At 43.9% G+C, this 27,640-nt stretch overlaps 1 protein-coding gene across 4 annotated transcripts in view; it reads left to right on the top strand.

The window, feature by feature from the left end:
• DCAF1 (DDB1 and CUL4 associated factor 1) overlaps positions 1-27,274 on the top strand; it is a 99,909-nt gene extending 72,635 nt beyond the window's left edge. For all 4 annotated transcript variants that reach the window (XM_065540646.2, XM_045384860.3, XM_074032351.1 and 1 more), the window contains 11 exons: positions 86-1,349; positions 2,199-2,397; positions 2,875-2,957; positions 4,218-4,302; positions 10,542-10,775; positions 11,354-11,447; positions 12,011-12,115; positions 12,332-12,405; positions 12,904-13,005; positions 21,834-22,086; positions 26,289-27,274. In XM_065540646.2, the coding sequence (XP_065396718.1) occupies positions 86-1,349; positions 2,199-2,397; positions 2,875-2,957; positions 4,218-4,302; positions 10,542-10,775; positions 11,354-11,447; positions 12,011-12,115; positions 12,332-12,405; positions 12,904-13,005; positions 21,834-22,086; positions 26,289-26,347 (2,552 nt within the window). In that variant the 3' untranslated portion in view covers positions 26,348-27,274. The remainder of the gene's footprint in view (positions 1-85; positions 1,350-2,198; positions 2,398-2,874; positions 2,958-4,217; positions 4,303-10,541; positions 10,776-11,353; positions 11,448-12,010; positions 12,116-12,331; positions 12,406-12,903; positions 13,006-21,833; positions 22,087-26,288) is intronic.
• Positions 27,275-27,640: the final 366 nt, after the last annotated feature.

Raw genomic sequence — 27,640 nt, 5'->3', positions numbered from 1 at the left:
ACACCAAATTTTGACTCTGGAACAACTATTGAAATTGGTCATTAGTTTTATGATGAATAATACAGAATTTTTTTTTTCCCATTAGGTATCAGCATTATTTTGGGAGTGGCTGAGGGTGAGTTCTTCATCCATGATGCTGAAATTCAGAAGTCAGCACTTCAGATTATCATCAATTGTGTGTGTGGCCCAGATAACCGCATATCCAGTATTGGTAAATTTATCTCTGGTACTCCTCGGAGAAAGCTGCCTCAGAACCCCAAAAGCAGTGAGCACACCCTGGCCAAGATGTGGAATGTGGTTCAGTCCAACAACGGCATCAAGGTGCTCCTGTCCTTACTGTCCATTAAGATGCCCATCACAGATGCAGACCAGATCCGGGCACTGGCCTGCAAGGCCCTGGTGGGCCTGTCTCGCAGTAGCACTGTCCGGCAGATCATCAGTAAACTGCCCCTTTTCAGCAGCTGCCAGATCCAGCAGCTGATGAAGGAGCCTGTGCTGCAGGACAAGCGCAGTGACCATGTCAAGTTCTGCAAGTATGCTGCTGAACTCATTGAACGGGTGTCAGGAAAACCACTTCTCATTGGCACTGATGTTTCCCTAGCACGACTGCAGAAAGCAGATGTTGTTGCCCAGTCAAGGATCTCCTTCCCTGAGAAAGAGCTGCTTTTGTTGATACGAAACCATCTTATTTCTAAAGGGCTTGGAGAAACAGCAACCGTGCTGACAAAAGAGGCCGACCTGCCCATGACTGCTGCCTCCCATTCTTCTGCCTTTACCCCAGTCACTGCTGCTGCTTCTCCTGTCTCTCTACCCCGAACCCCTCGTATCGCTAATGGCATTGCAACTCGACTGGGCAGCCATGCTGCCGTGGGTGCCTCTGCCCCTTCTGCCCCCACTGCCCATCCTCAGCCACGGCCTCCCCAGGGTCCACTAGCTCTGCCCGGCCCATCTTATGCTGGCAACTCCCCTTTGATTGGTAGGATCAGTTTTATCAGAGAGAGGCCGTCACCCTGTAATGGCAGGAAAATCAGAGTGTTGCGGCAGAAGTCGGACCATGGCGCCTACAGCCAAAGCCCAGCCATAAAAAAGCAGCTGGACAGACATCTTCCTTCCCCACCTACGCTGGACAGTATAATCACAGAGTATCTTAGAGAACAACATGCTCGCTGCAAGAATCCAGTTGCCACTTGCCCACCTTTCTCCCTCTTTACTCCTCACCAATGTCCTGAGCCAAAACAGAGGCGGCAAGCGCCAATAAACTTTACCTCAAGGCTAAACCGCAGGGCATCATTTCCAAAGTATGGAGGGGTGGATGGCGGATGCTTTGATAGGCACCTTATCTTTAGCAGGTAAGAAGAAGGCCCCTTCTTACTCTCTGGGAATTGGAACGATTCTTTTATTTAAATCAAATTGGGCAGTATCAGCATAGTTGGCTTGAAATACCACTGATTGTCACTTTGTGTAATACTTGAACAATGTAATTGTATCACCTTTTGTCAACCATGGGCTCCTTGTGTGATTGTTGGCAGTATATTGATATAATCCTTTGTGTTCTCATCTCAACTAGTATGTTTTCTAGAACCCACACCCCCTCATTACTGTCCATAAGGAGGCTCCCAAACTTGTGCTGTTGCAAGTGGCTTCCTGTTCTGATTCTTGACAAATCTTACATAAAGGTTATGGGATCACAGGTTTTAAACATGGGAATTTTTTTTTTGTTTGTTTGAGATGGAGTGTCTCTGTCGCCTAGGCTGGAGTACAGTGGTGCAATCTTGGCTCATTGCAACCTCTGCCTCCCAGGTTCAAGTGATTCTCCTGCCTCAGCCTCCTGAGTAGCTGGGATTACAGGCAGGCGCCACCACATCTAGCTAATTTTTGCATTTTTAGTAGAGATGGGGTTTTACCATTTTGACCAGGCTGGTCTTGAATTCCTGACCTCAACTGATCCCCCCACCTGTGCTAGGATTACAGTTGTGAGCCATTGCGTCTGGCCTAAACATGGGAATTTTTGTTATTTAAATTTGTAAGTGGAAATATTTTTCTTATTTAAAATAAAAAGCACTGAAGGTCACTGTGATTTTGGAAGAACCCATTTGAAACATTAATGTTCTGTGCTTTTTCTTCTGTCCTAGCAGTTTGCTTTTTCTGAGTCCCTGCACATTCTTTGCCTCTGATTCTCTCCTTTTTTTTGTGCTTAGATTCCGTCCTATTTCAGTGTTCCGGGAAGCCAATGAAGATGAGAGTGGCTTCACCTGCTGTGCATTCTCAGCTCGGGAGCGGTTCCTGATGCTTGGCACCTGCACAGGGCAGCTGAAGCTCTATAATGTGTTTAGTGGACAGGAGGAGGCCAGCTATAACTGTCACAACTCAGCCATCACACATCTTGAACCTTCCAGGGTAAGGGTTCCTTCCTAGGATGCTGTCAGTCATTCTTCCAAGATGAATTAGTGAACTAGAGTAAAGGAGGCTTACCCTTTATTGAGCTCTCTCTTTTAAATGAGTTCTCAACTGGAAAGTCTGGTTGAGGTTAACTCATATTTCAGATGGAGACTGAGGAATATGGCAAAGTTATTAGGAAGAAAGGAACTATCTTTGACATCGTCTCATTTTTCCCACCTCCCTTTTATCTGTTCTATTTTTGTGGCTAGTTCAGTAGGATTTAATACTCTCCTAAGTTTAGTTATTTTCTAGGACACTATAGGTATATGTATTCAAATCATAGTGGCTTCTGACCATTTCTTGGTTTCTGTGGGTTATAAAATTTTCTCTTTAATTCAACAACATTTTTATGCATATATTTAAAAATGCTAATGGCAGGTAGTGACATCTGCATGTATGTAAATGCATGGTTACCCACCTTGTGCCTTCTTTTAGGATGGGTCCTTGCTGCTGACATCTGCTACTTGGAGCCAGCCTTTGTCTGCACTTTGGGGAATGAAATCAGTATTTGATATGAAGTATGTATCTGCTTTTGGAACCTAGTCTGTGTTTTATTTACCTAGTTTGTTTAGACCCCCTTTCATTTGGTTTTTAGACGAAGCTTTTGGGGAAAGAGGATGCTGTCAGTTATTGTTAACTTCTCTCTTCCTCATCTAAGACTCATGTTTAATAAGACTTTATCTTTCTTAATTCCTAGATATTTTTATGAGGTATATACATTCTCATTATGCAGCAGACCCTGACCCAGAATCTATGTATTTTCCCGTGTTCACATAGGACATTGCCGTCTTTGCTGTGTCTCCTCTCCTCTCCTCCCCTCCCCTCCCCTCCCCTCCTCTCCCCTCCCCTCCTCTCCCCTCCTCTCTTTCCTCCTCTCCTCTCCTTTTCTCTCTCCTCTCGTCTCCTTTCCTTTTCTTTTTTTCTTTTTTTTTTGTGAGACGGAGTCTCACTCTGTCACCCAGGCTGGAGGGCAGTGGCCTGATCTCAGCTCACTGCAAGCTCCGCCTCCTGGGTTCACGTCATTCTCCTGCCTTAGCCTCCTGAGCAGCTGGGACTACAGGCGCCAGCCACCACGCCTGGCTAATTTTTTGTATTTTTAGTAGAGACAGCGTTTCACTATGCTAGCCAGGATGGTCTCGATTTCCTGACCTCGTTGATCTGCCCACCTCGGCCTCCCAAAGTGCTGGGATTACAGGCATGAGCCACTGTGCCCGGCTTTTTCTTTTCTTTCCTTCTTTCGACAGGGTCTCACTCTGTCACTTAGGTTGGAGTGCAGTGGCACAAGCATGACCTACTTCATCCTCTGCCTCCCAGGCTCAAGTGATCCTCCCACCTCAGCCTGCTGATTAGCTGGGACCACAGGCATGTGCCGCCATGCCTGGCTAATTTGCAATTTTGGTAGAGGTAGGGTTTTGACATGTTGCCCAGGGTGGTCTCGAACTCCTGAGCTCAGGCAGTCCACCTGCCTCAGCCTCCCAAAGTGCTGGGATTATAGGAGTGAGCTACCGTGGCTGGCCCCTTTGCTGCGTGTTTCAAAGGCACGTATGCCCTGTTTGTCATTTCTCTAAGGAATTCCCATTCATTATTTTGTATCTGCTTGGACAAGCTGATAGAAGAAATTTTCTTTGTAATCTAAGTGTATGATTGTTTCCTCTTTGGGAGTCCAGGATCTTTAGGTGAGTGTGATTGTGCAAGAGGCTGGGGGTCACCCATGTTTCAGTTGGTTGCAGGAATATGTCCTGAAGATCTGTCACTTCAGTGCTCCTGTTTGTCCACAGGCATTCCTTCACAGAAGATCACTATGTTGAGTTCAGTAAGCACTCCCAGGATCGGGTCATCGGCACAAAAGGAGACATTGCCCACGTAAGTACTTAAGAACCACTGTTTTCAAGCTGATTATGCCCGTTTGTTCATACTGAAATCTTGATAGAATGTGAGGACCTAAGTCCTTTGGGCAACTAGAAATTAATGATATTCCTTCCAGTTAGAATCTGAAAGTGTGATAATATAGTTCTGAGCTGTATGGGAAAAATGTGTAAGGGCTCAACGTGACATTGAGAAAGATGTCATTAGCACCACAGATATTTTTGAATTCTTAGTAAGTTTTACATTAGAAATGAAGTCCCTGCCTTTAGGGACCCTCTTTGGGGAGACAATAAAGAAGCAAATAAATATATGGTGAATTTAGGTGGTAAGTGTTTCAGAGAAAATGAAAGCAAGGTAAGAGGTAGGAAATCGGTGGTGGTGTGGGGGGACTTCTCTGTTATCTAGGGTAGACAGCATCACTGATGGGGTAATGTTTAAGCAGAGCCTTGAAGGAAACACGAGGTTCAGGAAGATACCTGGAAGAACAGCGTGAGGCACAGGAAATGGCAAGGGAAAGCCCTTGCTTGGGAGGTGAGAGGAGAGCTGAGGTCAGTGAGGGGCCCATATCTGGTGGCATCTTGTAGGTGATAGTTAGGACCTTTAGCGTTTCTTTTGAGTGAGATGAACACACTGGAGGGTGAGTAGAGGATACATGAGTGGATGTAAAGTTCCTAAAGTATGACTCTGGTTTTTGTGAGAGAAGCAAGAGCAGCCTTCCAGGTTAGAGGGAGTTGTACCACTTGACACATGAGAGGAGCTGCGGGTTTGGGCCTGGGTAGGCATGGTAGAGGCTATGAGAAATGGAGGGCCTTGGCCCTGGGATTTTGGACACATGAAATTTGAGATTCTGTTAGACATTCAAGTAGAGAATGGAGATTGAATACAAAAGTTGGGAGTTGGCCAGACTAATCTCAGCACTTTGGGAGGCTGAGGTGGGAGGCCAGGAGTTCGAGACCAGTCTGGGCAACAGAGAGAGACTCCCCCCATCTCTACAAAAAATAAACAAAATCGGCTGGGCTTGGTGGGCTTGGGACCTGTGGTCCCAGCTACTCAGGAAGCTGAGGCAGGAGGGTTGCTTGAGCCCACGAGTTGGAGGCTGCTGTGAGCTACGATTGTGTCACTGTACTCCAGCCTGAGTAAACAAGTGAGACCCTGTGTCTGAAAACAAAAACAACAAAAAATTGGGAGTTCAGGAGAGAGGTGTGGGTTGGGAAATATAAAATGGGACTTGTCCACATACTGATAGTATTTATTTATTTATTTTTGAGATGGGGTCTTGTTCTATCACCCAGGCTGCAGTGCAGTGGCATGATCACAGCTCACCACAGCCTTGACTGCCTGGACTCAAGCAATCCTCTTACCTCAGCCTCCTGAGTAGCTGGGACTACAGGCAAGCACCATCACATCTGGCTAATTTTTTTGTACTTTTGTAGAGACGGCATCTCCCCAACGTTGCCCACGCTGGTCTCGAACTCCTGGGCTCAAGTGATCCACTTTCCTTGGTGTCCCAAAGTGTTGGCATTATAGGCATGAGTCACTGTCCCCAGCTGATAGTATTTAGAGCCATGAACTTATATGAGATCATCAAGGGGACTATAGAAGAGTTGTGGGTACACAACCCTGCCATGTGTTTAGGAGTTGCCAAATGAGGAACTTGGGAAGGAAATCAAATATAGTGGCCAGTAAGGCAGAATGGAACCCCGAGAAAAAGAGGTGCCTGGCCAGGAGTGGTGGCTCACACCTGTAATCCCAGCACTTTGGGAGGCAGAGGCGGGTGGATCACAAGGTCAGGAGTTCGAGACCAGCCTGGTCAATATGGTGAAACCCCATCTCTGCTGAAAATACAAAAATCAGCTGGGCGTGGTGACGCACGCCTTATTCCCAGCTACTCAGGAGGTTGAGGCAGAAGAATTGCTTGAACCTGGGAGGCGGAGGTTGCAGTGAGTCGAGATCGTGCCACTGCACTCCAGCCTGGGCGACAGAGTGAGACTCCATCTCAAAAAAAAAAAAAAGAGGTGCCCTAGAAGCCAAGGGAAGATTGTGCTTCAAGGAAGGATTGATCAGCTGGATCAGAAACTGCTGATGAGTTGCATAAGCTGAGAACTGAGAGGTGGCCTTTGACTGAACAATGTGGAGGTCATTGTTAACCATGTCAAGAAATACTTCTGAGGTCGAGGTGGGAGTCTGAGACCAACCTGGGAAACAGAGTGAGACCCCCGTCTCTACAAAAAAAAAATTAGCCAGGTGTGGTGATGTGAAACTGTAGTCCTAGCTACTTGGGAGGCTGAGGTGGGAGGATCACTTTGAGCCCAAGAGGTTGAGGCTGTGGTGAACTGTGATCATACCACTGCCTGGGTGAGAGAGAGAGACCCAGACTCAAAACAGCAACAACAACAAAAAACTTGTGTACACTGGTGGGGCAAAAGCCTCATTAGAGTTGGTTCATGAGAACAAGGGAGAAATGGGCACACAATATAGACAATTATTTCAAAGTGTTTTGCTGAAAAATGAAGCAGAGAAGTAGGGTACTAGCTTGAGGGAGTGATATGAAGTGGTAAAGGGAAGCTTTCTTCTTTGACAAACCAGACAAAAACAAGTGATGGGGAAAGGATTCTCTATTTAATAAGTAGTGTTGGGAAAACTGGCTAGTGTTATGCAGGAACCAAACTGGACACCCTCCTTACACTTTATATAAAAATTAACTCAAGATGGATTAAAGACTTAAATGTAGGCCGGGCGCGGTGGCTCAAGCCCGTAATCCCAGCACTTTGGGAGGCCGAGGCGGGCGGATCGCGAGGTCAGGAGATCGAGACCATCTGGCTAACACGGTGAAACCCCGTCTCTACTAAAAAAAAAATACAAAAAACTAGCCAGGAGAGGTGGCGGGCGCCTGTAGTCCCAGCTACTCGGGAGGCTGAGGCAGGAGAATGGCGTAAACCCGGGAGGCGGAGCTTGCAGTGAGCTGAGATCCGGCCACTGCACTCCAGCCCGAGTGACAGAGCAAGACTCCATCTCAAAAAAAAAAAAATAAAAAAAAGACTTAAATGTAAAGCCCAACACTATAAAACCCTAGAAGAAAACGTAGGCAATACCTTCAGGACATAGGCATGGGCAAAGATTTCACCAAAAGCAATTGCAGCAAAAGCCAAAATTGACAAATGGAATCTAATTAAAACTAAAGAGTTTCTGCACAGCAAAAGGAGCTACCATCAGAGTTAGCAGGCAGCTTACAGAATAGGAGAAAACTTGCGCAGTCTATCCATCTGACAAAGGGCTAATATCCAGAATCTACAAGGAACTTAAAACAAATTTATACAAGGAACTTAAATTTACAAGAAAAAAAAACCCCATCAAAAAATAGACACTTCTCAAAAGAAGCCATTTATGTGGCCAACAAAACATATGAAAAAAACTCAACGTAGGCCGGGCGCGGTGGCTCATGCCTATACCGCCAGCACTTTGGGAGGCTGAGGCAGGCAGATCACAAGGTCAGGAGTTTCAGACCAGCCTAGCCAACATGGTGAAACCCTGTCTCTACTAAAAATACAAATAAAAGTTAGCTGGCCGGGCGCAGTGGCTCAAGCCTGTAATCCCAGCACTTTGGGAGGCCGAGGCGGGTGGATCACGAGGTCAGGAGATCGAGACTATCCTGGCTAACATGGTGAAACCCCGTCTCTACTAAAAATACAAAAAACTAGCCGGGCGTGGTGGCGGGCGCCTGTAGTCTCAGCTACTTGGGAGGCTGAGGCGGGAGAATGGCGTGAACCCGGGAGGCGGAGCTTGCAGTGAGCCGAGATCACGCCACTGCACTCCAGCCTGGGAGACACAGCGAGACTCCGTCTCAAAAAAAAAAAAAAAAAAAAAAAAAGTTAGCTAGGTGTGGTGGCGGCCGCCTGTCGTCCCAGCTACTTGGGAGGCTGAGGCAGGAGAATTGCTTGAACCCAGGAGGCCGAGTTTGCAGTAAGCTGAGATCATGCCACTGCACTCCAGCCTGGGTGACAGAGCAAGACTCCATCTCAAAAAAAAAAAAAAAAAAAGCAAAGCTCAGTGTCACTGATTATTAGAGAAATGCACATGAAAACCACAATGAGAGTGGGGTACAGTGGCTCACGCCCGTAATCTCAGCACTTCAGGAGGTCGAGGTGGGGGGATCACCTGAGGTCAGGAGTTCGAGACCAGCCTGGCGAACATGGTGAAACCTTGTCTCTACTAAAAATACGAAAATTAGCTAGGCATGGTGGTGCGCACCTGTAGTCCCAGCTACTTGGGAGGCTGAGGCAGGAGAATTGCTTGAACCAGCGAGATGGAGGTTGCAGTGAGCTGAGATCACGCCATTGCACTCCATACTGGGTGACAGAGTGAGACTCCGTCTCAAAAAAAAAAAAAAAAAAAACCCCAAAACAAAACACAAAAACAGCGCAATGAGGTACCGTCTTACACCAGTCAGAATGGTGATCATTAAAGAGTCAGGAAACAACAGATGCTGGAGAGGATGTGGAGAAATAGGAATGTTTTTACACTGTTGATGGGAATATAATTAGTTCGTCGATTGTGGAAGACAGTGTGGCGATTCCTCAAGAATCTAGAACCAGAAATACCATTTGACCCAGCAATCCCATTACTGGGTATATACCCAAAGGATTATAAATCATTCTGCTATAAAGACACATGCATATGTATATTTATTGCTGCAGCACTATTTACAATAGCAAAGACGTGGATCCAAGCCAAATGACCATCAGCGATAGACTGGATAAAGAAAATGTGGTACATATACACCATGGAATACTATGCAGCCATAAAAAAGAATGAGGTGGTGTCCTTTGCAGGGACATGGATGAAGCTAGAAGCCATCATCCTCAGCAAACTAACACAGGAACAGAAAACGAAACAACGCATGTCCTCACTCACTTATAAGTGGGAGTTGAAGAATGAGAACACATGGGCACATGGAGCGGAACAACACACACTGGGACCTGTTGGGTGGTGGCATGGGGGCAGGGAGAGCATTAGGACAAATACCTAATGCATGCAGGGCTTAAAACCTCGATGACGGGTTGATAGGTGCAGCAAACCACCATGGCACGTGTATACCTATGTAACAGACCTGCACATTCTGCACACGTATCCTGGAACTTAAAAATAAAAAAATCAACAAGGTCAACTGATAAAGAAGGTACCTTGTAATCTCTGCTTCTACAACAGGAATCCAGGCCCAGTCAATAGTTTTTCTTAGTTACCAGCTGTAATTAAGGCATAAGCCTCTCCGTGATAAATAAATGATTAAACGTATCAATAAGTAACTTCACATAGGTCTGGCCAAAAAAAAGAAAAAAGAGGGAGGTGGTGGAGGGAGATTTTCCCCCTCAACTTTTCATTTGAAAATGTTAAAATATACAAAGAAACGAAAAGAATAGTCCATATACCTACTACATAGATTCATCAATTTAGTATTTTGTCATATTTTCTTTCCATGAAATGTGTTTTTGTGAACCATTTGAAAATTGCAAGTGTCATGACATTTTATGGCTAAGTCTTATAGCACGTGTCTCCTAACAATGATATTACACAATGACACTATTACCAAATTTAAGAAAATTTATAATCCGCTACATAATCATCTAATAGCCAGTCCATACTTACTCAGTTTTTTCATTGTTCCTGACGTGTTTGGTTTCAGTTTTTTTTTTTTTTTTTGTCAACCAGGATCCAGCCGTGATTCACATACTGCATTTGGTTGTTACGTCTTACTAATGTTTTAAAGCCAAGAACTAATTTTCCAGTTTTCATGACATTGACTTTTGAAGATACCAGGCTAGTTTTCTTTTCCCATGATCTGGATTTGTTTGATTGTTTCCTTCTGGTGTCTCCTTATTTGTTCCTATGTTAACGGATAATTTTTTTTTTTTAAAGATTGGAAATGTTACAGCATGCATATTTATAAGCTGATGAGAAAGATCTGGTGTCTGCATGGGTTGTACTAAATTATATAGACTTTGGAAACTTTTAATATCGCAGGGCTAAAATATGTACATTGGGTGATTTTAAGGAGAAAAGGGTGTTTCATTGATGCCTTTCTCCAAAAAGTAACCCTTCAGGAGTATTCTGTGGTAATCATTGATCCATGTGGAGAATTTGTGTGTTAATCTTAGAAACTGCTTTGCACATTTTCTCTTTAAATTTGTCAGTGGATGGATTGGTCTGATTTTTCTCTTCCCACCCCTTCTTCTCTAAAGATTTATGATATTCAGACTGGCAACAAGCTGTTGACTCTGTTTAACCCAGATCTTGCCAACAACTACAAGAGGAACTGTGCCACCTTTAATCCTACAGATGATCTTGTCTTAAATGATGGCGTCCTCTGGGATGTCCGCTCTGCACAGGCCATCCACAAGTTTGACAAGTTCAATATGAACATCAGTGGTGTTTTCCATCCAAATGGACTGGAGGTGATCATTAATACTGAGATTGTATCCTTTACAATCATGTCTTACCTTCCATTTGTTGTCCGGTTTGTGGTGCAGAAATAATGTGTTCTGTCTTTACACCAATACCTGGTTAAAGTATCCACACTGGTAATAATATGGTGCCTGTCCTTTGGTTTGAAATGTTAGTGAAATCTCCAAAGCACTGTTGCCAGTGTTAGTAATTACTGACAACTTTCACTAGCATGTTTTCTATGTGTTTGTAAGAGTGACCAGTTTCCTACCTCCCAATTCTCCAAAAATTCAATTAGCTCTTATCTGTCTTCAGAAGGATTTTACTTTTGCACTATAAAAATCACTTGCCACATAAGAGGAAAATGAAGTACTACTGTTGGGAGGAAAAGAGCTCTTAAAGCATTCCTGTATATGAGGATACCCTAGGATATTTTCAGAGACATCATGCAATAATATGCATTCTATATGTATTTGTTTTACCTCGATCTCATTGACTTTTAAAGTGTCAATACCTGGCAGGAGGAAAAAAAGTGATATTTTAGAATTTCCTCCCATGAGATTAGATAAGTTTTGTGTAAAATAGCTTTCCTTGACCATTCCCCTCCTAGTGGGACCTTCGAACTTTTCATCTTTTGCATACTGTTCCTGCTCTGGATCAGTGTCGCGTGGTGTTCAATCACACGGGAACAGTGATGTATGGAGGTAATAAATCTTATTGTTCATTGTTCTCTTTCCTTCTGCTCTACCCCTTCACTTCATTTGATACTTCTTTTTGGAACCATCTCTCACTTGTGAACTAGAAAGCATTTGAGAGTTGTAACATAAAAGATAAAAAATTGGTAGTACAAATGGTGACAAAAGATATGAAAATAATGTTGATTTAGGGTGAAAGGCAGCTGACTTTGAAGATAACAAGGAAATCTTGTGTGGAAAGAAATTTCATGCAGTATTTTCCAGTGTGTCATTATGAACTTAAGAGCTTTTGCATTTATTCTCTTGTGGTGTTGTAAGTCTTGTAAGTACTGTAACACTTCTTGGAGGTAGATGAGAGGCTGAGGATATTATTTGTCACAATAGGTGGGATATGCAAGGAAGATGCTCTGAGAGGAGCTAAGTAGATGCAGAGTAGATTTATGTACAAGGGAATCTGTATGTAAACCTATATACAAGTAGATTGTTTTGATTGGCCATTAATGTTTTCTGCACTTGTGAAGAGGGGATGTTTGTGATTCTTAATAGTGTTTCCTCCCCAACCCCTGCTCAAGCTATGTTGCAGGCAGATGATGAAGATGACTTAATGGAAGAGAGGATGAAAAGCCCCTTTGGGTCATCCTTCCGAACATTTAATGCAACTGACTACAAACCTATAGGTAAGCAGGAAGGGACAGACATTGATCATGTTGCCATGTTTTGGTGTTCCTTATTTAAGGTCCTTCATTTTCTGGAGGCCTGTAATTTTTTATTGAAAAACAGAGGAGTTACGGAAATACTTTTGAGCAATCATCCTGAATTCCTTTAGAGGAAAAGCGGGTTTTAGGGTCACAGCAATAGTCCAATCCCAAGTCTTCTCATGTTCTATTTTCCAGCAACCATTGATGTGAAACGGAACATCTTTGACCTGTGTACAGACACCAAAGACTGCTATCTTGCTGTCATTGAGGTAAAGGGAGCTTGCAGAGGCCCTGCTCTTTTGTTCTGATGTTTAGGATAATTTTCAAGTTGTACTACATTTTGTCTGATATAAGATGTAAAGTCAATACATTCCTGAAGGTAGATTATTGATAACCTATTCATTTGATGGGGCTTGGGAGATGTACAGTACACAGAGAAATAGTAAGAAAATCCCAATATAAGACAGCTTAAAGCATCCTATCTCCTTTTTTTCTGGACTCACACTGTCATCCCTTTCTCAGAGGAATCTGGATCTCTCACCGGGTTTGTTCCCAGGGTGATGGTTCCTCACCAAGTCTTTTCATTCTGTTTTTATTCCCCTTTATGTGTCCTAGGTATAACATTTTCAGAGTCAGCCCAAGAATTTAGGGTATCAGAAGCTTTGATAATTACAGGGTCAAGGTCATGGGCACCAGTCAGGGCTGAGGCGTGGATGTGGACCTTCTGAAAACTAACTGCTCCTTATGGACTGGGTGTTCTATTTCAGAATCAAGGCAGCATGGATGCCCTGAACATGGACACAGTATGCAGGCTGTATGAAGTGGGCAGGCAGCGTCTGGCAGAGGATGAGGATGAAGAGGAGGACCAGGTCAGTGGTCTTCGAGATTTCTTTCTGCTGACAGTGCTTAATAGAGGTTATGCTCTGCTTTTTGCTGTAGGAGGTTTTAAAGGTCTGTTCAGCCTTTGCTACCTGTTGCCACATTCATAAGGCTTGTCATGTACCCTTGATGACTGAAACTCAGAAGAAATTTTATTACAAGATTTTAACCAGTATCTGATGGTCCTGTAAATTCCATTTGCAGATCGATTTAAAGTTTAGCAATCTCTGATTTTTTTTTTTTTTTTTTGAGAACGGAGTTTTGCTCTTGTTGCCCAGGCTGGAGTGCAATGGCACGAGCTCGGCTCACTGCAGCCTCTGCCTCCTGGGTTCGAGTGATTCTCCTGCCTCAGCCTCCCAAGTAGCTGGGATCACAGGTGCCCACCACCACACCTGGCTATTTTTGTATATTTTTAGTAGAGACGGGGTTTCACAATGTTGGCCAGACTGGTCTCGAACTCCTGACCTCAGGTGATCTGCCCACCTCGGCCTCTCAAAGTGCTTGGAGTACAGGCGTCAGCCACCGCACTCATCCTAGCAATCTCTGATTTTCATTTAGAGATTTCTTTGTGCCCTGTTCTGGCTTCAGATAAGCATCCCTTTATACTCCCAATGTCAATAAAAAACAGAACAGTCACTTTGGTGAGATGGAGGTAAAGATAAGATTTTGATGCTTTGGAGAAATTAAACATATATAAAATGTGGGTAGATAATATCATGTCCCTCAGTCTTTGCATTTTGTTTTCATAGGGAATTTTAATTTGTGGTTGTATTATGCTAGGTACTTGCCTGTGTGGTGTGTCAGTATGGGTTCTGAAGAGTTTCTCAAACTTCTGAGTTTCAGCAGACTTTTTCCAGCCTACAGGGCTCACACCACATTCTCTTTCCAAGAGTACACTCTCCAGGGCAGATTCTTTTGTCTACTTTTCTGAGAAGTATTTATTGCTGAGTGAGTACTATAAAGTTGAAAATGAATGACTAGGATTTGACTTTGCTCTTCAGATATTAAAGCAACTAAAAATGTTTTCTTTCCCAGTTCTTGAGTTCATTTCTGTTTTCCCCCCCACTATTGTATTCTTTAGTCTTGGTGCTTTGTCCCTTTTTTTTTTTTGAGATGGAGTTTTGCTCTTGTCACCCAGGCTGGAGTGTAATGATGTGAACTCGGCTCACTGCAACTTCCACCTCCAGGGTTCAAGCGATTCTCCTGCCTCAGCCTCCTGAGTAGCTGGGATTAGAGGCACGTGCCACTATGCCCAGCTCATTTTTGTATTTTTTTTTGGTAGAGATGGGGTTTCACCATGTTGGCCAGGCTGGTCTGGAACTCCTGACCTCAGGTGATCCACCCGCCTCGGCCTCCCAAAGTGCTGGGATTACAGGCATGAGCCACCATGCCCAGCCAGCTTTGTCTCCTCTTTAAGGGCACAGAGGTGCTCTGGATGAGGAGCAGTGGCATCACAGGACCGGGAAAAGTACAATTCCCTCAGTTTGCATTGCCACAACTCTCTTGCTCTCATCCCTCCCCTACTTTTTGATAAATCATGCTCAATGGTTAGGGCTAATGTAATAGTTTTCTCTTAGTGTCCTTTCGAAACAGCTTGTACTTACATTTAAAATAATTCTTTAAAAGCAAGAATTTTTGAAAATGGTAATTTTGTAAGGATGCAAGTCTAATACTAGGGCAAAGGACCCATGTTTATTTCTAGTAGGACTTAGTACGGACTAAGCAAGGGTGTTTTGTTGAGATTTAGCTAGTTTGAGATTTAGCTATGTGTTTTACTGTTGGGAGTTACAGGTTATGAGCATATAATTTGTTCTGTAAATCAAATCCTTTGAATACTGCATCACCTGTACATCAAAGATGACACAGTATACCTGGATCAAATACACCTGGGTGAAAAAGCTAGAACAGAGACTCAACCTAAAATCCCCTGTGTGTGCTCTCTTGGTCTTCACTGTTCTGACTGCCTAAGCATGCGTTTTATTAGAGGCCCGAGATGATTCATGATCTGCAGAAATAGGCTTCTGAGCAGAGTGAGGAGACTCTTGTGTGGTGGGCAGCTGGTGGCCACTGTGGGATCACAGCAGAGCTTTCCTCAGGGCCTGGTAAAGGATAATTAGGCTGTAGAGTTTGAAACAACTTCACCAAATGCTGCCAAGGATCTCCTAGTGTAGAAAGGCTTTCCTTTGCTGCTTTCCAGCTATATGGGCTCTATAGGGGCCTTGGTTTCATGGGTGAGAGGAGCCAGCAGTGTCTAAAGCTCATGTGAGTTATGAGATGTGCGTAGAAGGGAGAGGTTTTCTGATGGATCCTTGAGATCTTTGATTTATTTGTGACATGAATTTTAGTGTTTTCTTGAGCGCTATGCTGTTAGAGCTTGTACATGTTTTTAGTCTTTCTGGGTAGCAGAACTTGGTATTAAGTCCTCCAAATTTTATGTGGTTGCCTTGAGTGGGTTTCTTAATACTGCCTATTCTTTTATTCTCACTTCAGTTTGCTACCTACACACCTCACTGCCTAATGCCTACTTTTTCATGTTAGTTATCATGAAACAAGACGTAGTTTATTCTTGGGTCGATATAGAGGGTGTAGTTGTCAAGCCATTTGCGTGTACATTGCAATGGTGTGGGTGACTATCGACTGCTTTGTCCTCCATGGGTTTATTAATGACTACCAGGCATCAGTTCTGAATCAGGCTTCTTGGATGTTACATGTTGAAGCATAAATCTGAGGCCAAAACTGCGTTATTTGTCAACATCATTATCCTAGCCCTCCCATATCCTTGCATTTTATAAGGCAGTGGGCAGCAGTCTTCTCTGGGAACCATCACCTGGGTCCATGTGATGCCTGGTGTCTGTCTTTGAGCAGGAGGTCAACTCAGAGGAAAGTTGAGATTGCCCTAGACACCTTGGGAGTTGGAAGGCTATTCTCTGGGTTGGCCTTATTTTTGCACACATGGAGTGGTGAGAGGCAAAGGCACTGGTGATTGGTGGCTGGCTGTGGAAGCAAGAGGCCACCATAAGGGAATAATTTAAGAGTTACACTCCTCTTATTTCCTGAGGCTTGGGTCAGGAAAAAGACTGACTAATTCTTCTTTTTTTCTGCTTAACTTTTGAGAAGTTAAGGGAGAAAGATATTAGGAAGGGCATATGGTAGTGGTCAGGACTTTTGACTTGGGTGCAGGAAGGGAAGCAAGAGGCTGCCTCAGCATGACAGCCAAGAGTGAGAGGGGCAGGCTCAAGAGGACTCTGAGGAGTGGCTCTGGGGCCCAGCCTGTAGAAGAGCCAGAAAGCTTTCTAGCTCAGAGAAGACTATGTGGCAGGGTAGGTGTGCAACATGGCTAAGTTATTATTGTGGCTTCCAGATTTCTTAGGATCTAGGCATGTTTCACTCCATACTGATATTACAGCCCTTATTGACCATCTGGTGCATTTCATGTTTGAAGGACCTCTGTTAGAGAACTGCTTATCTCCTCAAACCCTTGGCATTTTGATTTTTGATTTAGAGATGTTTCAGCTGGGATAATATCATATCTATTTGAGTAGGTCTCCTTTGTAATCTTAATTCTGTTGATCCATGCTCCTTCTAGAATCTTGTGGTGGGGTTTGGCTGTTTTAACTGTCTCCATCAGATTTCTTCCCACTGCGCCTCATGCACAATGTGCCAGCTTGATTTTTTTTTAAACTCACTTTCCTTTGTAGGAAAACCAGTCTCTAGTTTTACTTTGCTTTGTATGCTTCACCTGATTTTAAAACTAGAGACTTTACATTTTCCTATGAATCATTTGCTATTCAAAGTTTTGCCCTAGTCTAGATATCTGTTCTCAGGTTTTCTCAGATGTTCCAGATATGACTTATATGGCTCAAGGATACAGGCACCTGTGACCAACACCTTTGAATTTGCCTTTTCATTATAGTAAAATAAATTCAGAAACCTGAATGATCAGCCGCCATCTAATAAAATGGTCCAGCTTATATAAAGAGCTTTATTGAGATATAATTGACGTGCCATTAAATAGTTGTCCTTTGTCCTTATGCTTAAATAAGTCTGGAGATTAAGAGGAAAGGATGAAAGGTACAGCAGTATCTAGATGAATGAAAACCTACACAATGTGTTGGACAGCCATAAATATTTGGTTCCCGAGGCTGCTAGTCTGCCTACCTTCAGGCATTTGATGAAAGTGGAGATAAGCTAGTCACCTATCAAAGCTCATTATTATCCATTAGAAGTTTGGTATCTGTTTCTTTTGAGATGGAGTCTCACCCTGTCACCCAGGCTGGAGTGCAGTGTTGCGATCTCAGCTCACTGCAACCTCTGCCTCCCAGGTTCAGGCAGATCTCCTGCCTCAGCCTCCCGAGTAGCTGGGATTATAGGCGCCCACCACCACACCCAGCTAATTCTGTATTTTTAGTAGAGATGGAGTTTCACCACGTTAGCCAGGCCGATCTCGAATTCCTGACCTCAGGTGATCTGCCCACCTCGGCCTCCCAAAGTGCTGGGATTATAGGCATGAGCCACCGCGCCAGGCCTGGTGCCTGTGTTTTTAGAAATCATTCATCTTTGATTTGGCTTTTAGAAAAGTTATAAAACTGAAGATGAGTAATTGATCATTGCTTCTAGATTTTGACAAGCCAATACATTTTAGCTAATTATACTTAACCTTAAATTTATAAGAAAAAGCTCAACAAAGGAATAATGCTGTCTATGTTCCACTCCATTTTGGCATTTGGGACACACCGTGTGCCGTGATTCTTGTGTGTTCTCCACTGCCTAGAAGCAGATGGTAAAAGTCTTTACTGATTACACACACCTGGTCAGAGCTGAATGTGATGATTCCTGAAAGGCTCTTTTTCCTAAATAATTAAAATGTAACTTGAGTTAGATTCTGCCAGTGAGGAAAAAAAAAACACAAACATTTATGACCCTAAAGTGAACCTATAGCTTTTAAGTACAGAAAAAGTATTTTTTAAAAAGTAGGCATTTATACATTTAGCAAAATATGACATGTTACATAAAGATCAGGATCAGATTTGAATGACTTTTTTTTTTGAGACGTAGTCTCGCTCTGTGTTGCCCAGACCTCCACCTCGTAGGTTCAAGTGATTCTCCTGTCTCAGCCTCCCAACTAGCTGGGACTATAGGCATGTGCTACCATGCCAGACTAATTTTGTATTTTTAGTAGAGATGAGGTTTCACCATGTTGGCCAGGCTGGTCTGGAACTCCTGACCTCAGGTGATCCACCCGCCTCAGCCTCCCAAAGTGCTGGGATTACAGGTATGAACCACCATGCCCGACCAAAGTATAGATAGAAGGCATCTGAAGCCTATGTAGATTGAGAGCTTATTAGGTTTGGGAGAACTGAACCTCTTGGCGTGGAAGGTGAGAAGCCAGTGTGAAGGTGGTGGTGAGGTGGGGATGAGAACAGTGTCTGTGGTAACAGGGTCTCAGGGTTGGCTGAGATCCAGAGCAGGAGTAGGCAGCATGCTTCCTCCTCAGACCAGGGCTGAAGGCAGGTTTAGATGTGGAGGGGACCAGAGAGCAGCAGAAGGAACTTCTGCCAGTTGGCCTATTTTCTGTAAAGGAAAGGGGTGAGTTGTTTATCTGCAGGGTTTGGGAGCTTTGGGTAACCATGAAATTGATGTAGGTGGAACTAAGGAGAGAAGAGTTTTAGAATTCTTTCTGTAGGGAAATTTATTAGTACCTTAATTTAAAATGGCCTGACCCTGAATTCCTCGGAGCCCTAAAAGAAGTCTTAGAGAATTGAAAAAAACAATATCCCTGGATCCAAAACATTATCTAAATGTTGTCAGAGTTGAGTCAGGATTCAACAAAATTTGCTTTTTTTAAAAAAGTTTTTATTTTTTTTGAGTCAGAGTCTTGCTGTGTCACCCAGGCTGGAGTGCAGTGGCATGATCTCGGCTCACTGCAAGCTCCACCTCCCGGGTTCACGCCATTCTCCTGCCTCAGCTTTCTGAGTAGCTGGGACTACAGGCGCCTGCCATCATGCCCGGCTAATTTTTTGTATTTTTAGTAGAGACAGGGTTTCACCGTGTTAGCCAGGATGGTCTCGATCTCCTGACCTTGTGATCCGCCCACCTCGGCCTCCCAACATGCTGGGATTACAGGCATGAGCCAACGTGCTCAACCTTTTTAAAAAAAAAAAAAAAAAAAAATGGGATCTCACCCTGTTGCCCAGGCTGGAGTGCAGTGGCACAGTCATAGCTCAGTGTAGCCTTGAATTCCTGGGCTCAAGTGATCCTCCTGCCTCAGCTTCCTGAGTAGCTGGGAGTACAGGTGCGTGCCAGTGTGCCCAGCTAAGCTTTGCTTTTTCATTAAATAATTATTTTTAGTTTTTACTTTTTGGACCACTCATTATTGGAAACTTTATTCTTTAGATCTGAAGGAGAGGAGCTCATGCCACCAATCAGTTACTTGACCAGCAGCGAATGCTCCTAAAATGGCTTCCTAGAATCTCTTTTGGGTTCTGCCACAGCATTTTGGATGGGTCTTGTGAGCCTCTGCTTCATGATCCCGGTTTCAGATTTAAAATTTGGAAAGTGAGTTTATGACTATGTCCATGTGTGACAAAATACATGGTGAGAAATCAGCATTGGGCAATAAATACAAAGTAGAGACAACAAAGTGAGGTGCTGCTCAACTTGAGATTCAGGTAGATCTCTTTCCTACTGATTTCCCCTCCTCTCTCATGGTCACATATGATGTGTTCGTGGCCTTCTGGGATGAATATATATACATCTGCTTCTTCTGCTATAAAACTAAGTAAAATTTGGATTTGTCTGCTGCTGGAAGAGTTTGGAATGGTATGTAGTTCAAAGCTTAGACCCTGCTTGAAAATTTTCCAGGATTGCTCTTGATTTGGAAGGTTTTTGTTCAGTTCTTCTGGATCAGCTAACCCTTGATGTTCCTCAAAATGAAAGAGAATTGTCTTCATGAATTTTCTGGCCAGCCTATGCCTATTTGAGCAGTTTAACCTTTCATGTACCCACTCAACCATGGACCTTTAGTTGTGCTATCTTAAATTTTAAATATAAATGTTCTGTCCATGAAGCCTAAAGAGACACAGGGCCCTGGATGCTTTCTTCTTTACTTACTTTTAACTGCAGCACTTTGTTAGTGGATTAGCTAATTTTGGTCAAGTCTATGAAAATATGCCTGGAAAAAGAGGCAAAAGTTGTAATCTGGTAAGCACTTGGATGATTTTCCCTGTATTTGGACCCTGCTCTCCTCTCCCAGTTATTTGTATGAGCTTGTGTGCTTGTAGGGGCTGAGAGCCTGTCTGTGTTTCAGTTTATCATTGTTGCCTCCAGACACTCATAGTTCCTTTGAGGTGGGTGAATGCTTAGTATTTATCCACTCACCTCTGGAGGGGATGTGTGGCCAAGGCTATGGAATAGTCTCAGGCCTTCTATGTGTGCATGTGTTGGCACATACACACATGCTCCCACAAAATCTGGTACAGACCATACATGCACTTGCACAAGTATTAGGAGTACTAGGTATTTAAAAGGGGCTCAGTTTTTCCAACGTAGCTGGCAGAAATTTTGAAGACTCTAAATTACTGAATTACACAGTTTATCAAAAAGTCACTAGTGGTGGTTCCAAAATTACCAGAAGTCCACGAAGTGGAGCTACCCTGCTGAATGATCCTAGCTTATGTTACACACTGGTTTCTAATGGCTGGGTAAGCACAAAATGCTTGTTTTTTAAGTGCTTGGCAGGCACTAACACCTTTAAAATGAAAAAAGATGTAACCACTCAGTATAAGTTTTAAAATAATAAAAACCAAAAAAATTTTTTTGTGCCTACGTCGGGCTTATTCCATCTTGACTTTCATTAGGTTGATGTATTATATGAATTTTACATTTTATTATTGTAACAATTAGAATCCTTTGCTATTGGCAAGGCTGACAGTTGATGTTTGAGCAGAAAGATAAGTGTCCTGAGTGGCAGCTACATTTACTTGGGAATGCCTGTTATCCCTGTCAAAGCAAAGAGATGGGTATCTTTGTGTCCTCTCCCTTTTGAAGGGAAACAGTTGGGATTCTAATGCAAACCTGAAATCTGTGGCAGATGCCAGAATGTACCATTTACAAAGCCCAGGGTCCCCAGAACAAAGTATTTCATTGATGTTCTGGTAATTTTCTTGCCTTTGGCAAGTTCTTGTAAGAATGGAAAGAAAGATAGTTTCTCTAGCATACTTTTTTTTTCTTTTTGGCTTATAACAGGAAATATGGGTTTCTGTTAGTGTTCTATATTTTAAGTCTTTTGTTGCAATGTTCTGATCAAATGTTTATGATAGCATGGTTAAGGAGCTTATCCACATTCTTGGTTAGAAGATCAAGGGCAAGAGCTTGAAGGGCTGAGGAGATAATGAGCAGCTGTGTTCTTCCATTTTGTTAAACTGTTGCATTTTAGATTCCAGGTAAAAGGATTTTTCTAGTGCCTCAGCTGATTTCCCTTGCTTTGGTTGATGCAGATGAGAAGGAAGAGCCCCCTTGGGTTCCAGAAGATTGATGGGAGAGACTTCTGTGAAGCGAGTAGACTTCTTGAGCCCTTGCATAAGGGCTGTGTGACCATTAATCCTTGTCTGAGGGGTGCTTTGACAGTCTTGGGGGACATGTGTGCCTATCTCAGCCATCACTGACAAGTCTGGCTGGCTCATGAAGTCTGTGTTCTTCTAGATCACTACCCCTTCTACTGACAGTTTCCCACCCTGTTCCTTTCGTCGACTTGCCATGTGGCCCACCTCTGGGTCAGGCCTCTGTGTTTGTACTAATGAACCTTATGCTTTCTTACTAGGAAGAGGAAGAACAGGAGGAAGAAGATGATGATGAAGATGATGACGACACCGATGATTTAGATGAGCTTGACACTGACCAGTTGCTGGAGGCAGAGTTGGAAGAGGATGACAATAATGAGAACGCAGGGGAAGATGGGGACAATGACTTCTCTCCGTCTGATGAGGAGCTAGCAAACCTTCTAGAGGAGGGAGAGGACGGGGAGGATGAAGACTCTGATGCAGATGAGGAGGTGGAACTGATCCTGGGGGACAGTAAGTATAGGGCAGAGTTCAGGCTGAACCTTGGCACCCAGGGCAAAATCTCTTCTTTTGTGCCTATACAACTTAGAGGGCAAAGCCATACCATGGTTCTGTGCCCCATAACTTGATTCACTGTTCTGGTCTCTTGAGGCAAAGCACCTTTGCATCTCTGCCCTCCTCTCCTTTCAGACTATGGAACCCAACCAAATGGCTGTCATCTCTTACCTTTCAAGTAGAGATTGGCAGACTTTTTCTGTAAGACTAGACAGTAAATATTTTATGCAGCCAGGAACGGTGGCTCATGCCTGTAATCCCAGCACTTTGGGAGGCTGAGGCGGGTGGATCACCTGAGGTCAGGAGTTCGAGACCAGCCTGGGCAACATGATGAAACCCTGTCTCTACTAAAAATACAAAATTAGCCAGGCATTGTGGCACATGCCTGTAAATCCCAGCTACTTGGGAGGTTGAGGCAGGAGAATCACTTGAACCTGGGAGGCGGAGGTTGCAGTGAGCTGAGATCACACCACTGCACTCCAAAGCACATATATATATGTGCTTTGTAGGCCATATGGCCTTTATTGCAGCTCTTCAACTCTGCTGTTGTAGTGAGAAAGCAGTCATAGACAATACATACATGAATGAATGTGGCTGTGTTCTAATAAAACTTTGTTTTGCAAAAATAGGCGGTGGGCTTGTAGTTTGTCAGCTCCTGCTTTAGAGAATTAGCCTTAGAATGAAAGGCCAAAGCGTAGCTCTCTGCTCAGAGGCAGGGCTAGAATCGGTCAGAAGTAGCCCCTCATGAGGTGCTGTTCTTTTTGGGGTGAATTATAAAGAAATGCAGGCCTTCTTGTGGAGAAGCCCTTTCGTGTCTCCCTTTGGCTAATCCCTTCTAACAGCCAAGGGACAAATATTTTCCCTTTGGCTTCTGGTTCATTCACTTCCTTTTATTTACCTTTTTTTCTTAATCCAAATTTTGAGGAACAAACTCCAGTTTTTCTAGTTACTTCCCATTAGGTTTCTGAAGTCAAGTTGTCCCCTGACTATGGTAATGAATCCTGCAAAAATCAGCAAATAATTCAAAGAGCCTGTTAGCTCTGCAGCTGTACATGAATCTTCTTACCAAGGCTGTATTTTGAGGAAGCTTGAGGGTGGGAGGGTAGGGTAGTGTCTTCTATCTGTTCATCTGCTGTTGATCAACTTCTGTTTTTTCATACTTGGAGGCTGAGGTGATTCAGTGGAGTAGGCCGAAGCCATGGTCAGACATTGGGCAAGTTTTAATGAACGTTTTTGTCATATGTGAATAGTGAGACATGGGAAACAAGTTATACCTCCTTTCAATTACAGGTAGTTAGCAGGGCAGGTTGGCAGGGTCAGCAAACAGCAGGCCAGCTGATGGTGGTGCTCCCAAAATAAGACAGCATCACTTTAATTTTTCCATTCTTAATTTGAATATAAAGCCACTCAGTTTGTATTTGGCCTGTACAATTACTACCTCTTTTAGCTGTTTAGGAAATTCCTTCTTTCAAGCCAAAGGTATAATCTGGAAAACTTTAACTCTTATCAGTTATGAGAATGTTGTTACTTTATGAGAATATTTACAATGTGAAAATAATGGATCACAACTTGAGGACGTCTCAGAGTGGACTTCAGAATTGAGGTGGAGATGCAGAGGTGGCATCTGGTGCACACTCCATAGCTCTTCTTGTGTTTCATAGAAGATCCCAGCTGCTGTCAGCAAGCAGAGCATTCTTAGCACCCATAGTTTTGCCTCACACTAATCCTTTAGAGCAGTAGCTTTGAACCTTACTGGGCTTATGAAGAGCCCTTTTAGGATAGGGTGAAAGCCATAGAAATGATAGCAAACTACACCCATGTGCCCCCATGTACCTTTACATAGGCCTTGGAGTCTGCGGGGACTTGATGATTCCAGATGCAGAGCACTGGCTCTAGGAAGAGAAACACCTTGATTCTGAGACTTTTTTTTTTTTGAGACGGAGTCTCGCTCTGTCACCCAGGCTGGAGTACAGTGGCTCAATCTTGGCTCACTGCAAGCTCTGCTTCCCGGGTTCATGCCATTCTCCTGCCTCAGCCTCCCGAGTAGCTGGGACTACAGGCGCCTGCCACCATGCCCGGCTAATTTTTTGTGTTTTTAGTAGAGACAGGGCTTCACCTTGTTAGCCAGGATGGTCTCGATCTCCTGACGTGGTGATCCGCCCGCCTTGGCCTCCCAAAGTGCTGGGATATAGGCGTGAGCCACTGCGCCCGGCCTGATTCTGAGATCTTTATGTGTCTGTGCTTGTCAGCCCTGCCTCCGAAGCCTGTATGTTGTGGAGTGATAGGTTAAACACTACAGGGATTAATTATACCTAGATTGTCTTTGCCTTAGTGACCTTTCAGAATGGGAGGTCCCAACCAGGGTTTAGGACTGGGTCACTTCAACACTTGGAGAATGGGGAAAGGATAAGGAAGGTAGAGAAAGGCGTCCTATGATCTGACCACCAGAGGGGAGTTGGTGCCCAAGCCCTGGAGGTTTTCTCTCAGACTCTGAGCCTGACAGTTATTTGCTTAAAGAAGATTGTGCTGTGATCTCGTTAAGCTGCATTTACAGTTCTTAGATGTGCGATAGCGTGGTTAAGATTCTTAGTTCTTAAGAGCTGCATAGCTGCTGGGCAGAAGGGTCTCAGGCCAGCGGGTCTGGCATTGTTGGCTTGTGGAGAGCACGAGTCCTGGGGGATGCGGTGGATGCTGCTGCAGGGATCAGGCAAGTTTGTGGTGTGGGGTGGGGACACGGTGCTGGACTTGGCTCTGGGGAGGAGGCCCTACACCTTCCTGTGACACTTCCTCCTGGAGCTCTTATAGCAGAGGAGCTGAGGCTTGCTTTGTTCAGCTGTGTTAGATAATAGTTCTTTGCCATCTCCATCTTGTTTTCCTACTCTTCACCAGTACAGTGTGCCCACTTAGACCCAGGAACACTGGTTTTGTCAGCCATTTCTTTTGCTTACTTCAAGACTTTTCTGTATCATTGCAATGCTTTTCTTGGTTTTCCTTTGTCCTCTTCAGTTGTGTTTGGGGATGGTGAATGAAGGAAGGTTTGGGAACATGAATTGTTCTTTCTCTGTTTGTCTAAGAGTTGATTCTCTTAGGCACTGGAAAAGGCTGATGAGGGGATTCTTTGCATCTAGTGACTGCCCCTTAACACACTGGGCATTTGCAGGGCTCCAGCTCAGGGTTTGTCTGTTTTACGGGGGACCTGGTTAAAATGGTTTCATAGCCTCCTGAGCTACGAGTAATCAAATTGGGCACTGAGAACTTTCCTTTTCTTTGACTCAGTGAATATTAGAGTCCCTACAGCTAGGTACCCTGTTTCATTCTGATTTTGATCAGCCAGACATGGTGTATCTACCTCATCTCGAGGGTCCTTTTTGCTACCACTTAAGTTTCACCCCTTAACAGATCCTTCCAGAAGTGTTAATGTGTCCATATGCTGCCAGAGAAGGCAGATTGTCAAGCAGAGAGGGTCCTCATCAGAGACAGTGCTGTCTTCCAGGGCGTCACACTGCTCCTGCTGGCCTCCTGCCTCTGGATGGGTAGCTGCTTCTCCTGTATTGCTGCAACTGGCCTGCACCTTTTTGGGAATATAATTTGCAGACCATATTCCGAAATTACAGAGGCATGAATGTAGGGTGACTATCTCTGTCTTGGTGGTTGGTGTTCTGAGGATCGAAGGGCGTGACTAAGGTATTTCAGAAAAGATACATCTCTCACTTTTGCCTGGTCTTAGCCTGCCTTTCTAGTAGTGGTCTCTTGAGGTCAGGCAGGCCTGTGCCCATCCTTGAAGGACACCAGAGGCCAAGGGCCATAGAGGCTCACTACTGTCCCCTCAGCTCTGCCCCTCTGCAGCCATTTAAAGTGGCATGGGGGGGAAGCTTCAGATGGCACTCGCTTGATTCCTTCAGCGCCTCCCAGGCAGGAAGCAGGGGCACCGTGTCCAGGCCCTTAGGAGAGCAAAAGGTCCCAGGGAGAATACAGTTGCCAAGCAACAGGAGTATTCTCCAGAGCCAGCTCCAAGCAGTTAATTGATGTGTTTTCTTCTTTCTGGAAACTGGTATTTAACCTTGCTCGACCATGAATGTATATGAGTGCAGGTGCTTCCTTATGAAAGCTTCCTATAGGCCTAGTGTGTAATCTTGTCTCTCCCTATTCTTCCCTTTCAGCTGACAGCTCTGACAACTCTGATTTGGAAGATGACATCATCTTATCCCTGAATGAGTGAGGAACCATCACTGCTTGGAAGAGATTCTTGGCAGGCGAGAAACTGAGTCAAATGAATTCAGAACATATTCCCTTCTCTTTCTCCCAGGGCTGTCTGTCTTTTAAGGAGCTGCATGCCCTGCATTCAGAGGATTATGGCTTAGAGAGCCTCATTGGCACCCGAGAGTCCTTCCAGAAACAATAACAACCACAAAAATGACAACAGGGACTAGGCCCTACTCTGCACCCCCGACCCCCACCCCACACCATTTCCTAGAATGGACATATCTTTCAAGGGAAAAAAAAAAACATGTCTCTGGGGTATTTCACAATATATTTTCTTTGTATAATGTTCTTTACTTAAAGAACAAGAAATAGTTTTTTATAAAACTTTAAAAAGGAAAAAAAAACAGGCATTTATAACTGAGGGTATGAACTTATATCCACCAGGTCTCTTGTCCCTGCACTTCATTTTCTTTGGAAGAAAATGATGTCTAAATAACAATATAGAGGCATTTTTACATACGTATTTAAATGAAAAGGAAAATCGTGGTTTCTTAAATTGATAAGGATTAAGAATATTTTATTATAAATATAATATATGATTTTTTAACCTGTTTTGTTGCCTCATATGCTGTCAGGTTAATTTGTTTTCCTTCGTGCCAGAGTGGGGGAGGAAGACACTCTGTCTGCTGGGTAAATGCCTAAATTCACTCACCTTCATGGTTTGGGGGCAGCATGGTCATTGTGGATATTGGTTTTGTGGAGTTGAGGGAACTTAGGATATAAGTTCACTCCCTCTATTTTTCTTTGTGATTCAGTTTTTCAAAAATCTTTTTTTCTTCCCTTTCTCCCCAATGTGGAAATTACAAATCAAAGGCCTTTTTCTTTAATGTAAAGTGTATTTATTTAAAAAAAATACAAAATAAACTACAAGTCTGTCTTTGTTTATGGCCTTTCCCTATTTTCTTTTACCCAAGTGGGGTGTGTCCCTTTTTTGCAGCTCTAGCCACGCCATAGAGGAGACACCTTCCAGGAGAGGCAGGGAGAGCATGTTCTGCCCACATAGAGCACTCCAGGGAGGAAAGTAGCTTACTCACAGTGTCTGCCCCTGCCCTGTAGCTCTCTCATGGGGAGGACCTGTTTTTGTAAGGGTAATGTGGAAAGAGGAGAAGTCAGGGCTGTGTCCCCTGTGGACGCAGCTCTCTGTCTTCATGTTCTGGATCCAGTAGGCTGCTCCCAAGTACAGATTTGGTGGAACTGGAAAGGGAGGTATTCTGGGAAGTTTTGGAGGATGCAGCTGGCAAAGCTAAGG

Source organism: Macaca fascicularis, chromosome 2, assembly GCF_037993035.2.
Source record: "Macaca fascicularis isolate 582-1 chromosome 2, T2T-MFA8v1.1".
In the NCBI taxonomy this organism is placed as follows: domain Eukaryota; kingdom Metazoa; phylum Chordata; class Mammalia; order Primates; family Cercopithecidae; genus Macaca; species Macaca fascicularis.
Note: the sequence above shows the minus strand (reverse complement) of the source record. Positions and strands in the feature narration are given on the sequence as shown.